General features: G+C 40.7%; 1 protein-coding gene across 5 annotated transcripts in view; it reads right to left on the reverse strand.

Annotated features, from left to right (window-relative positions):
• LRP1B (LDL receptor related protein 1B) overlaps positions 1 to 15,000 on the reverse strand; it is a 2,012,817-nt gene that overhangs the window by 260,130 nt on the left and 1,737,687 nt on the right. For all 5 annotated transcript variants that reach the window (XM_075317168.1, XM_075317164.1, XM_075317167.1 and 2 more), the window contains exon 55: positions 12,950 to 13,137. In XM_075317168.1, the coding sequence (XP_075173283.1) occupies positions 12,950 to 13,137 (188 nt within the window). The remainder of the gene's footprint in view (positions 1 to 12,949; positions 13,138 to 15,000) is intronic.

Raw genomic sequence — 15,000 nt, forward strand, 5'->3', positions numbered from 1 at the left:
ATCCCTCCATCCCTCCATCCATCCCTCCATCCATTTTTCTATCTGTTTGTCTATCTGATGTGTCCTTTTTACCTATGGTTTTTAGCTATCATCAGATGTGTCCACTCTTAATTTTACTCTGATTTTAATAAAGACTTCAATTATTCTCCAATGTAAATTCAATACATGATCATCACATGTTGTAAAAACCCCACACTACGCTGCAGTATAAATCATAGCCACAGGATGGCCACGTAAAGACACAAATAACATAAAAAACTCCCAACAGTGTATTGAGAAATCATGGTTTGTTTTGTTTTTTCCAGAGACGGACATCTTGCATTTGTTGAGCCAAAAGGAAAGTGAAGACAGTCCCTATATCTGTGTCTTTCTGTATTTGTCCCATATCTATCTCTCCATCTATCTTTCTTAAAAACAAAAGGAAAGAGAAAGGCAATATGGAGCCGCACTGCTAGTATTTTCCCTGGTGCACATCTTCAGAGGATTACTAAAGACCGCATAAATAATTAATAAAAAAAGAGCAAAACTCCAATATTAATGTGCGAAAAAAGACTCTTCAGTAGCTTATAAAGTACAACACAAAGTTTTGGCTCTTACGAGCTTGAGCAAGGCCAAGCCAAAATGCTGTGCTACACTTTGTGGGCCAATAAAGAGTCTGTCTGTTTTTGACCAGGTTCTTAGGAGGTAGATAGATGCTAGTTTTTGAGAACTATCTATCTATCTATCTATCTATCTATCTGTCTATCCCTCTATCTATCTATCTATCTATCTATCTATCTGTCTATCCCTCTATCTATCTATCTATCTATCTATCTATCTATCTATCCCTCTATCTATCCATCTATCTATCTATCCCTCTATCTATCTATCTATCTATCTATCTATCCCTCTATCTATCTATCTATCTATCTATCCCTCTATCTATCTATCTATCTATCTATCCCTCTATCTATCTATCCCTCTATCTATCTATCTATCTATCTATCTATCCCTCTATCTATCTATCTATCTATCTATCTCTCTATCTATCTATCCCTCTATCTATCTATCTATCTATCTATCTATACATCTATCTATCTATCTATCTATCTATCTATCTATCTATCCCTCTATCTATCTATCTATCCCTCTATCTATCTATCTATCTATCTATCCATCTATCCCTCTATCTATCTATCTATCTATCCCTCTATCTATCTATCTATCTATCTATCTATCTATCTATCCCTCTATCTATCTCTCTATCCCTCTATCTATCTATCTATCTATCTATCCATCTATCCCTCTATCTATCTATCTATCTATCTATCTATCTATCCCTCTATCTATCTATCACTCTATCTATCTATCTATCTATCTATCCCTCTATCTATCTATCTATCTATCTATCTATCTATCCCTCTATCTATCTATCTATCTATCTATCTATCTATCTATCTATCCCTTTATCTATCTATCCCTCTATCTATCTATCTATCTATCCCTCTATCTATCTATCTATCTATCCCTCTATCCCTCTATCTATCTATCTATCTATCTATCCCTCTATCTATCTATCTATCTATCCCTCTATCTCTCTATCTATCTATCTATCTATCTATCCCTCTATCTATCACTCTATCTATCTATCTATCTATCTATGACTCTATCTATCTATCCCTCTATCCATCTATCCCTCTATCTATCCCTTTATCTATCTATCCCTCTATCTATCCCTCTATCTATCTATCCCTCTATCTATCTATCCCTCTATCTATCTATCTATCTATCTATCCCTCTATCTATCTATCTATCTATCTATCTATCTATCACTCTATCTATCTATCTATCTATCCCTCTATCTATCTATCTATCTATCTATCCCTCTATCTATCTATCTATCCCTTTATCTATCTATCCCTCTATCTATCTATCTATCCCTCTATCTATCTATCTATCTATCTATCTATCTATCTATCTATCCCTCTATCTATCTATCTATCTATCTATCTATCTATGACTATCTATCTATCCCTCCATCTATCCCTCTATCTATCTATCCCTCTATCTATCTATCCCTCTATCTATCTATCCCTCTATCTATCTATCCCTCTATCTATCTATCTATCTATCTATCTATCCCACTATCCCTTTATCTATCATCTATCTATCTATCTATCTATCTATCCCTCTATCTATCTATCTATCTATCTATCTATCTATCTATCTATCCCTCTATCCCTCTATCTATCCCTCTATCTATCTATCTATCTATCTATCCCTCTATCTATCTATCCCTCTATCTATCTATCCCTCTATCCCTCTATCTATCTATCCCTCTATCTATCTATCCCTCTATCTATCTATCTATCTTCACATTGTATTAAGCTATTACATCACATCTTTTAGAAAAGTCAATCCGGAGGGATTACAATAATCTGTATAAAAGCTGAGGCAGGGAATGCAGTTGCCATTTTCTGGGAATCTATATGAGAAGACACCAGAACTCAAGCTTAGGTATACAGATAGAGAATGTCACAAAACACTGCATAAACTATAGAGATCGTGTGAGACAGCCCAGTATGGATAAAGATTAAAGTGTGAGGAACTTTATAGAGAGTGAGAGATAGCAGAGAGTCTGTGAGGCCGGGCCTGTGAGGCAGTGGAGTTTCTCCAATTGTGGCAGACCACATGGCTGCTACGGGGCTCGTGAGTCAGAGGGGCCCAGTGCCAGAACCAGCACCAGGTCTCCCACCAGGCATTGTACTTGCAACTGTAGTAGCATCATGGATACTGATACAGTTGAAAGCAATGATGAAAGAGCGATCTGCTGACACTCCCTCCTCCATCATTCCTCTGCTGTGTCTGCACTCTGACATCTCAGCAAAGCGATGCGCGATGTCGTCACTACTGGGTGCCACTGTGCCGAGATGTGCATTATACTATTTGGAGGATCATGGAGGTGCATTATAATATATGGAGGACTATGGGGTGCATTATAGTTTATGGAGGACTATGGGGTGCAGCATATTATATGGAGGACTATGGGGTGCATTATAATATATGGGGGACTATGGGGTGCAGTATAATATATGGAGGACTATGGGGTGCAGTATAATATATGGAAGACTATGGGGGTGCATTATAATATATGGAGGACTATGGAGTGCATTATAATATACGGAGGACTATGGGGTACATTATAATATATGGAGGACTATGGGGTGCAGCATATTATATGGAGGACTATGGGGTGCATTATAATATATGGGGGACTATGGGGTGCAGTATAATATATGGAGGACTATGGGGTACATTATAATATATGGAAGACTATGGGGGTGCATTATAATATATGGAGGACTATGGAGTGCATTATAATATACGGAGGACTATGGGGTACATTATAATATATGGAGGACTATGAGGTTCTTTGTAATTTATGGAGGACTATGGGGTTCATTATAATATATGGAGGACTATGGGGTTCAGTATAATATATAGAGGACTATGGGGTGCATTATAATATATGGAGGACTATGGGGTTCAGTATAATATATAGAGGACTATGGGGTTCATTATAATATATGGAGGACTATGGGGTTCATTATAATATATGGAGGACTATGGGGTACATTATAATATATGGAGGACTATGGGGTGCAGTATAATATACGGAGGACTATGGGGTGCATTATAATATACAGAGGACTATGGGGTACATTATAATATACGGAGGACTATGGAGTACATTATAATATATGGAGGACTATGGCATACATTATAATATATGGAGGACTATGGGGTGCATTATAATATATGGAGGACTATGGGGTACATTACACTATATGGAAGACTATGGGGGTGCATCATACTATATGGATGACTATGGGGGTGCATTATAATATATGGAGGACTATAGGGTACATTATAATATATGGAGGAATATGGAGATGTATTATAATATATGAAGGACTATGTGTGGCCCATTATACAATATTTAGGACCATGGGGGTGAATTATACTATATGGAAGGTAGTGTTGGGTAAAATATACTATATGAAGGACAATGGGTGTGAATAATACATTATGGAGTACTATGGTCAATTATTATATATGGAAGGCTATGTGGGGGCCATTATAATATTTGAAGGGCTATGAGAGAGCCTTTTTACTTTACAGAGGGCTATTTGAGGGCTGTGTTGGGGGCCATTATACTGTATGGAGGGATATTTGAGGGTCACAGTTGGGGATCATACTTTGCTGGCGTAGTTGAGGGGGTACAGTAGGGTCATCATACTGTGTATGTGGAGGAATTTACTGTGGGGGGGGATGATACAGTGCTTGTAGGGCACTGTGTTGCCACGTTTCGATCTCGCATACTCGGCTTTTTAGGACGATTAGGGCTTTGTAGAACTTTTGTTTTGCATTTCAATTTCCCGGCAGAATTCTTTGAAACAACCTTCAAAGCAGTCGCTCATCTCGGCTATCAGTGCATTAAAAAAAGAAGCCTGCTGTGATGACGTCTGGGTGGTCCAGGAATGCAGCAGCCAACATTCAGCGACATTACTGCCTATAGGAATATACTGCTAATATTGAGAAGTGATTGCCCCGTAATGTAACATCTGTCTGTTTTGCATCCGCAGCCGCGGTGGAGCCGCGCCGAGCTCCAGACACTTTCCGATAAGTGGATTTTATAAGACTAAATAATGCGCTCAACCTGTTTTAGCGCTCTGCATCTATCATCCTGTCCGCTCCACAACCTCCGCTACGTAACGTCGTAGGCGGAGATCTGATGCTGCGCCGCGCTTTGGTAAATAGGGTTTTATCCAATTATTTGTACTTATTGAATCTTTATGGCCAAGCACAGGTGATGTTCATACACGTACATGCATGCGTACATGCAGTCACGGAAAATGTGCCGCTATCCTACGTGGTCTTAAAGAGACACAAATCTTATCACAAAACCACAAAAATTTACTAATAATTGCTTTGTTATACGCTCATAAGTGGTTAATTACTTTTGAGATTTCCTAATTTTTTTTTTTTGTTTTTTGTTTTGGGTTTTTTTTTGAGATTTCCTATTTTTTGTTCCTATTATTGTTGCTTCTGTGCCTCCAAAATAAAAAGTGAAGCGATACTGTAAATATTCTCCATAAAAAAACTTGTACCGTTTCATGTACACAGCTCCTGCGCGTGCCGATGTGTCTCCATGGTTACAAAAAAACAAATGAATGTTATGCGTATGCTGATTTTGCAGTCATGTATCAATCCACTTTGTTTTTTTATCACCATTTCTTTTTTTTTTTTTTTTAACCCATAGAAATTAGAAAAGGAGGCAAAAAAAAAGGGGTTAAGAGAATCTACCGAAATTCGATTTCGGCAAATTTCACTTAATTTAGGGAAGAAGGAATTAGAATTGTATTGAATATATTATATGAAAATTAAATGTGAAGGAAAAGGGATAAAAGCAAAAAAAATATATAAAAATTATACTCTCTAGTGGCGGTGGGACAGGTACAGCTTCACCCAATGCAAAAAATCAAATACTTGTAAATCCAAATGCTTGGTGAATTTTAAGGTGAGTCTGATTTGCATGGAATTAACTCACTAATTTCTAGAGCGTTTGTTTTCATCCTGGAACCATAGACACACACAGGTCTGCATTAGAGCTGTGTGCACAAAACGGTGGAGAGCGATAAACTATAGTTGGCATGAGAGAACAGATTCCACCATCTTAAATAGGAAGGGAGCCAATGTGATAGGCTTCCAACAACATGTGATCCCAGAAGTAACAAGCAGGCTAGCAGAGGTTAACTCTTGCTAGCCTGATCATGAAGGAGCCCAAAGCTGGTCGATGCCCGAACATTCCTGTGTAGCTCAGACGCACCAGATAAACCATAGGGTAAAGTGTCGGGATCTGTAATGTGAACAGCGTCTGATGCTGCCATGACAATCTGTGAGGTTTGCGGAAAACTAGTGACAAATGCCCAATCAGTGACTTCCATTGTGCTTCAAGTCAAGTCCGGGACCAAAACCGAACTTCTTCAAAATTCCGGCTGTACCCACCAAACCAAATTTCCATAGGTTTGCTCATCTCTATTAACAAAACTATTTGAAAAATGGCTGCCATTTTTGAGGTTGAATTATTGGCATCCTATCATCTCGGAAAATACTATATACCTACAAATACGGTGAATCTGCAATAAATAGTGTGAGAATGCTGCCCGGCCGTCTATTGAAAGAGCAGCTACTGGGAGAAAATGAACTTATTTTCTCCCAGGAATTATCGGCTTTCAGTCATTGAGGCATGCTCAGAGTACGTATTTTAAGCATGCCCGTAACTTTGATTGACAGCCGGCTCTGAAACACATCTGTGCAAAGAGACCTGTCAATCAAAGTGTCGGAGCGTGCTTACAGTTACCGCTCACTGTAGTCACTTTGTGCACACTCCCAAGACTGAAAGCTGGCAGCTCCAGAGGATATTAGTTTGCTTTTTCTCAGGAATCGAACTTTCAGTAAAGCAGCTGGGTACTACTGTATAATGTTATTTACCTGCTGATTAACCCTATTTCTTCAGGTAAATAGCTTTTTCCGAGCTGACAGGTTCACTTTTAGGTAGCATTCTGCTGGGAGTTGTAGTTTGTTTCCAATAGCTGAAGAACTACTGATTGGAGACCATTGAACTGGAGCAATAAAAGCCCGTTCCAAAAGTGTACATGCTGCCATGGTTTTGATTTGCAGAGCATCTTGTGCTCTGTTATGCTCCGCCATGCTCTCCTGCAGAGCTGGTACTTGACTGTTCCATCGAGCAGAGCGGTTTGCAGGTTTTGTTGCTCTGCTGTTTGTCTTGAGCTCCTGTGGATGGGTTGTTTCTCAGCACTGGGTCCTAGGCTGGTGCTGGGAGGGGCCTTCCCAGATGCTCCTTGTTCTGGGTGATTGCTCTGCTTCATTAGGGACTATGGTCGCCGGGAACGTCGCCAGTCGTATTTCCTGGTTCCGCAGTAAGTGCTCTTGATTCCCATTTGCGTACAGTTATCTGATCTTGGTTTCTCGAACCTGCAAAGTTGTTTTCTCTTCTCTGCTTGCCCCCTGACTTTGTCGTTAACCCTTGGCTTCTGACCTCCGACCTTCTCCTGACCACCTCTCTGTATCCTATATGTCCTCTCCTGGAATCCTGACTGTTGGCCTGTATCTTGACCTAATCTTTGCTGCTCCCTGTGTCCTGTCGTGTCCTCCTGGTACCTGATCCCGTCTTGTCTGACTACCTCTCCGTTCACACTACACGCAAGTAGTATCTAGCGCCACCTAGTGACTAGCATCACACTAACACCAGTGTTGAGCATCACACATGTCCTTTAATGTCAGTCTATCTCATTAGACCATGAAATATCTACAAGGCAATTTTCATGGATGTTCCGTGTGTTTTATATTATTATCACCAGTGACACTTTTCAAACTTCATTTATAAATAGTAGAAAAACAAAAATCTGACAAAGTGGAAAAAGCTTGTTCTGCTGGATTGGTTTATCTGCTAACTTACACAATGTGACATTTGAGCACAAATAAGACGGAGCCTTCGGCAAGCGGAAAACCACAACCAGCGCAAGAACCACAGCGACTGGGAATGATTTGTTACAGCCTTAAAGGTTTTCATCATTTAGATTTTTTTTTTCCCAATTGGTTACACAGTGAATGGTCTCTTCAGAATGAGAAGCAACCTTTAAAAGCATTTATTCAGTCTCTTGAGAGATGGGGGGGGGGGGTAAATACTTTAATGACGAATGACTGGAATAGACTATTAGGAGGATTATGGCTGTTGTGCCAGACCGAAGAGCTCGAAGTGCTACCGTGTAATTCTAAGGTTCAACCCAAAGCCAGAAAACACAATTATTAGCATTGTGACATTTTGTATAGATATCCTAAAAAACTATACTAAGACAGCCAATGAACTGTTTAGAAAAAACCTCCCCTCTCTATCCTGATTAATTTCTTAAAATATATAGACAGGAAAAAAAATATAAATTAAGTAAAAACTAAATAAGTAAAAATTTTAATATACAGTAATGACCAAACGTTTGTACACATGACAAAAGAAAAAAGCAGCTAAGTAAAGAAAAACAAGTGGCCATCATTACCTTAAGAAATGAAAGTCAGTTAGTCCGAAAAATTGGGAAAACTTTGAAAGTGTACCCATGTGCAGTGGTAAAAATCATCAAACGCTACAAAGAAACTGGCTCACATGAGGATCGCCCCAGGAAAGGAAGACCAAGAGTCACCTCTGCTGCGGAGGATAAGTTTATCCGAGTCACCAGCCTCAGAAATCGCAGGTTAACAGCACCTCAGATTAGAGACCAGGTCAATGCCACACAGAGTTCTAGCAGCAGACACATCTCTAGAACAACTGTTAAGAGGAGACTTTGTGCAGCAGGCCTTCATGGTAAAATAGCTGCTAGGAAACCACTGTTAAGGATAGGCAACAAGCAAAAGAGACTTGTTTGGGCTAAAGAACACAAGGAATGGACATTAGACCAGTGGAAATCTGTGCTTTGGTCTGATGAGTCCAAATTTGAGATCTTTGGATTCAACCACTGTGTCTTTGTAGAAAAGGTGAACAGATGGACTCTACATGGCTGGTCCCCACCGTGAAGCATGGAGGAGGAGGTGTGATGGTGTGGGGGTGCTTTGCTGGTGACACTGTTGGGGATTTATTCAAAATTGAAGGCATACAGAACCAGCATGGCAACCACAGCATCTTGCAGCGGCATGCTATTCCATCCGGTTTGCGTTTAGTTGGACCATCATTTATTTTTCAACAGGACAATGACCCCAAACACACCTCCAGGCTGTGTAAGGGCTATTTGATTAAGAAGGAGAGTGATGGGGTGCTACGCCAGATGACCTGGCCTCCACAGTCACCAGACCTGAACCCAATCGAGATGGTTTGGGGGTGAGCTGGACAGCAGAGTGAAGGCAAAAGGGCCAACAAGTGCTAAGAATCTCTGGGAACTCTTTCAAGACTGTTGGAAAACCATTTCCGGTGACTACCTCTTGAAGCTCATCAAGAGAATACCAAGAGTGTGTAAAGCAGTAATCAAAGCAAAAGGTGGCTACTTTGAAGAACCTAGAATATAAGACATATTTTCAGTTGTTTCACACTTTTTTAAGTATTTCATTCCACGTGTTTATTCATAGTTTTGATGCCTTCAATGTGAATCTACAATTTTCAGAGTCATGAAAATAAAGAAAACTCTTTGAATGACAAAGTGTATCTAAACTTTTGGTCTGTACTGTATATATTTATTTTTTTTAACTATCCTTTCCCTAAAAACCTCCACACCCTCAACATCAGGTATCAACATCTGGGAGGAAGAAGTGAAATTACACGCCCCCAGGGAAAACGCTTAAATAACACCCAGTTGTACTGCCAGCAGAAAATTCACATATTGTGCTCCACAAGCAATAAATGTGAATATCTTTGCAATAAAACAACGTAGCACAAACCTGAAAACACTATCAGAATTAGGGGCATTCAGGGATTTTTAAAAGAAATTTAATTCAGTTCTTTAAGAGGATTAAAATATTTTAACATTGCACAGACCATTGACCATTGTTAAGTATGTTTTTCATTCTGTGATATACCAATGCTATGTTATTTGAATTGAGATAACTTTTGCGGGATCTCTACCAACCACATGATAAAGGCGAATGAGTGAGATCTTTGTTACCAAGTAAATTAAGATGGTGAGAATTGATATGGAAGTTCTGATCCATTGAACACACCGGTAGTTTGTGGTCATTGGACAAGAACCTTGAAAACCATCTCCTACTTCCCGGAATCCATAACTTTTCTTTTGATTACCCGACCTGGCACAATGACATCACACCAAGCTGGCTAATTAAAAGAGGGGTCGGTATGCCATCATGTAAGAGGCAGTTTGCAGGGCTCCCAACGTCACGGCTACAGATTACATATAACTGAATAGGATAACTGAAGTGAGCACTAGCACTAATATATATATTCTGAGTGCAAGCCAAAAAATACATACTATATAAGGATAAGGCTGCACATCAAACTTAGATAATAGTATAATGCCTCAAGCATATGGAAAAATATTGGAAAATACAATGAAAAATGCTACTTGCTAACTTGAACATGTGAATAATGAATTGCATACCTGCCATGAATATTAGGAAAAAGGAGATATTTAGCAATCGCATTGATCAATGTAACTGAGCCCCAAAACCTCGTCAAGGTATATCTCTATATTGGGGTCCCTAGCTCTGTGACCCTAACTGTGTGTCATCTCATTGCAATTAAAAACTGCTGTGGGTGGAGAGGGGTAACCAAGGACTGTCTTATATAGGAGATGGAAAAAACATGGCCGAAAGGGGCGGAGCTGTGTTCACATACAGAAAACACACACAGCAGTTTTCAATACTATTATCTTAGTTTAATGTGCAGCCTTATCCTTATATAGTATGTATTTTTTGGCTTGCACTCATAATATATATATTAGTGCTCACTTCAGTTATCCTATTCAGTTATATGTAGTTGTTTTTTTTTTTCTGAATGTGAACACAGCTTCGCCCCTTTCGGCCATGTTTTTTCCATCGCCTATATAAGAAAGTCCTTGGTTACCCCTCTCCACCCACAGCAGTTTTTAATTGCAATGAGATGACACACAGTTAGGGTCACAGAGCTAGGGACCCCAATATAGAGATATACCTTGACGAGGTTTTGGGGCTCAGTTACATTGATCAATGCGATTGCTAAATATCTCCTTTTTCCTAATATTCATGGCAGGTATGCAATTCATTATTCACATGTTCAAGTTAGCAAGTAGCATTTTTCATTGTATTTTCCAATATTTTTCCATATGCTTGAGGCATTATACTATTATCTAAGTTTGATGTGCAGCCTTATCCTTATATAGGCTACAGATTACAGACATGGCCACTTGACCAGGTCTTCAAAACGATTTGTACCATCATTAAAAGCAAAGCTTCGAATCCTTATGATTGTCATTCAGACACCTTGGATGTCAAGGTTGGTGTAGACCGTCAACAGTGACGTGGTGCCTCTGCATCACCCTACGTCCAATCATACATCATTCTACGGGCTACATAGTGGCAGTGGTCAGAACTTTTCTCATTGCCATGACTCAGATCCAAAGTTTAAGCAATGACTTGAGAAAACACCAATGTTTAAAGGGGTTGTCCACTACTTTTATATTTGATGGACTATCCCTAAGATAGGTCATCAATGTCTGAACGGCCAGGGATCGATACCCGGGCTGCCCGCTAATCAGCTGTTTTCAGTTCCGACGGTGGCATCAAGCAGACGGAAATACACAGTTCCAGAGCTGCCCTGTCCACTGATAGTGGATGCGGCTGGGTAGTGCCCCCCATTAAAATCAATAGGAGGAGGTTGTCCACTACCTTTACATTGATGGCCTATCCTTAGGTTAGGGCACCAATGTTTGGTCCGGCACCCAGCACCCCCACCATTCAACTGTTCTTAGTGCCGGCAACGACAGCTCAGTTCTGGAGCTTCCCCATCCACTGATAGTGGATGCGGTTGGGTACTGCACATCTGTCTTCCATTCAAATCAATAGGAGGCGGATGTTCAGTATAAAGCCGTGACCGCTATCACTTGAGGGGGCAACTGCGAAACTGAGATTTTCGGTCACCTGCTTTCACTGCTGGTACCGGAAACAGCTGATCATTGCGGGTGCTGGGTGTCAGACCCCAGCCGATCAGACATAAGGGTGCTTTACATGCTGCGATATCGCTATCGATATTGCTAGTGAGCATACCCGCCCCCATCGGTTGTGCGTCATGGGCAAATCGCTGCCTGTGGCGCACAACATCGCTTACACCCGTCATACGGACTTACCTTCCCTGCAACGTCACTGTGGCCGGCGAACCACCTCCTTTCTAAGGGGGCGGTTCGTGCGGCGTCAAAGCGACGTCACACAGCAGCCGTCTAATAGAAGCGGAGGGGCGGAGCTGAGCGGGCGGAATATCCCGCCCACCTCCTTCCTTCCTCATTGCCGGTGGATGCAGGTAAGGAGATGTTCGTCGTTCCTGCGGTGTCACACATAACGATGTGTGCTGCCGCAGGAACGACGACCAACCAGCGGCATGCACCACCAACGATATTATGAAAAGGAGCGACGTGTCAACGATCAACGATTTTTGACGTTTTTGCGATCGTTGATCGCCGCTCCTTGGTGTCACACGCTGCGATGTCGCTAACGCCGCCGGATGTGCGTCACAAACACCGTGACCCCGACGATATATCATTAGTGATGTCGCAGAGGCCATCAATGCAAAATTAGTGGATAACGTCTTTATTTTAAAGAACATCTACGCAACTATGGGAGCCAATTTAAAGGGACAATGCACAAACCAGACAAGGCATACAGTAACTCCTGCACCGAATTATTTCTAATATGGATTTCTGGAAAAAATTATTCCTTTCGATACACAACTACCTACGCAAATATTTTCAGATAGAGTATTTGGCTTTAGTATTTGCTTGAGTGTGTGGGATACATACATTACGACATGAGCTCCACTGGGCATAAAAATGATCTTAGTGAATGCATTTTGTATACAGAAGTGCAGAATATAAATAATGGATAATACAAACAACAATATAAATAATACATATGAATACTAGAGATGTATTTCTGTATGTCTAGACCAGCACAGTCAGTATATTCACCAAACATCGACTCTGAGATTGACAGGCGCTGGCCATTCAGTCAATATATCTAAGTAGTGACTTGTTCTTCCAGCTGTCATACGCAAGATAACCAATATTTTATACAAAGTGCACCGCGGCGCACATGACCACAAGATAAAAGAAGGACAACAGTTTCCCCAAAAGCATATTAATCCCATGAATAATTCATGCCTACGTGTTCTTCAAACATAATCTTATAAATATTGACTACTAACCTTGTATCCAACCGGGAGATCTTGACAGTCTTGGGAACAACCACTGACTCTTTTACTAAAACATTCATTTAAATGGCAGCCTCTCTCATCAGATCCATCTCCACAGTCATCCGCGGTGTCACAGAGAACTCCCTCCGGTACACACTTTCCATTTTTACATATAAAAGATGAGCTGTTGCACGACTGTTCTGGAAAGAAAGAGTAAAAAGTCTAAAGAAAATAGCAACATTAGCATTCGGAACGCGGCAGGAACGCAATTATGGAGTCTGATTATTAACTTATTAAAAAATGCTTCTTTCTTTCCGTTCCACGAGACTCCGTAAAGGCAGGAACCAGAGATCACCGAAGACGCGCGGAGCAAAATTTACTGTAGGGTAATTGTTGTTCTACAGAGGAAGTCTAACGTGAAGGAAACAACGAGAACCAGCGTCCCGAGAAGCTTCTACCTAATGATTACACTTCTCAAAACAGATCGCTTAATTATTGAATCACAGAATGTAATATATGAGAGTTATGCACAACATGGATACAATCTATCTATCTATTATCTATCTATCTATCTATCTATTATCTATCTATCTATCTATCTACCTATCCCTCTATCTATCTATCTATCCCTCTATCTATCTATCTATCCCTCTATCTATCTATCTATCTATCCCTCTATCTATCTATCTATCCCTCTATCTATCCATCTATCTATCTATCTATCTATCTATCTATCCCTCTATCTATCTATCTATCTATCTATCCCTCTATCTATCTATGTATCTATCTATCCCTCTATCTATCTATCTATCTATCTATCTATATATCCCTCTATCCATCTATCCATCCATCCCTCTATCCATCCATCCCTCTATCCATCTATCCATCCATCCCTCTATCCATCCATCTCTCTATCCATCCATCCCTCTATCCATCTATCCATCCATCCCTCTATCCATCCATCCCTCTATCCATCCCTCTATCCATCTATCCATCCATCCCTCTATCACTGTATCCCTCTATCCCTCTATCACTCTATCCATCTATCCCTCTATCCCTCTATCTCTCTAGCCCTCTATCCTTCCCTCTATCTCTCTATCCATCTATCCCTCTATCCATCCATCCATCCCTCTATCCATCCATCCCTCTATCCATCCATCCCTCTATCCATCAATCCCTCTATCCATCCATCCCTCTATCCATCTATCCATCTATCCCTCTATCCATCTAGCCATCTATCCATCTATTCATCTATCCATCTATCCCTCTATCCCTCTATCCATATATCCCTCTATCACTCTATCCATCTATCCCTCTATCCCTCTATCTCTCTAGCCCTCTATCCTTCCCTCTATCTCTCTATCCATCTATCCCTCTATCCATCCCTCTATCCATCCATCCCTCTATCCATCTATTCATCTATCCCTCTATCCCTCTATCCATCCATCCCTCTATCCCTCTATCCATCCATCCCTCTATTCATCCATCCCTCTATCCATCCATCCCTCTATTCATCCATCCCTCTATCTCTCTATCCATCTATTCATCTATCCCTCTATCCATATATCCCTCTATCACTCTATCCATCTATCCCTCTATCCATCTATCTCTCTAGCCCTCTATCCATCCCTCTATCTATCCATCCATCCATCCATCCCTCTATCCATCCATCCCTCTATCCATCTATCCATGTATCCCTCTATCCCTCTATCCCTCTATCCATCTATCCCTCTATCCATCTATCCCTCTATCTCTCTATCCATCCATCCCTCTATCCATCCATCCCTCTATCCATCCATTCCTCTATCCCTCTATCCATCCATCCCTCTATCCATGAATCCCTCTATCCATCCATCCCTCTATCCATCCATCCATCCATTCATCCATCCATCCATCCATCTATTCCTCTATCCATCTATTCCTCTATCCATCTATTTATCTATCTCTCTATCCCTCTATCTATCCCTCTATCCATCCATCCCTCTATCCATCCATGCTTCTATCCACCCTCCCTCTATCCATCCACCCCTCCATCCCTCTATCTCTCCATCCCTCTATCCCTC

Source organism: Anomaloglossus baeobatrachus, chromosome 7 (assembly GCF_048569485.1).
Source record: "Anomaloglossus baeobatrachus isolate aAnoBae1 chromosome 7, aAnoBae1.hap1, whole genome shotgun sequence".
Taxonomy (NCBI): Eukaryota; Metazoa; Chordata; class Amphibia; order Anura; family Aromobatidae; genus Anomaloglossus; species Anomaloglossus baeobatrachus.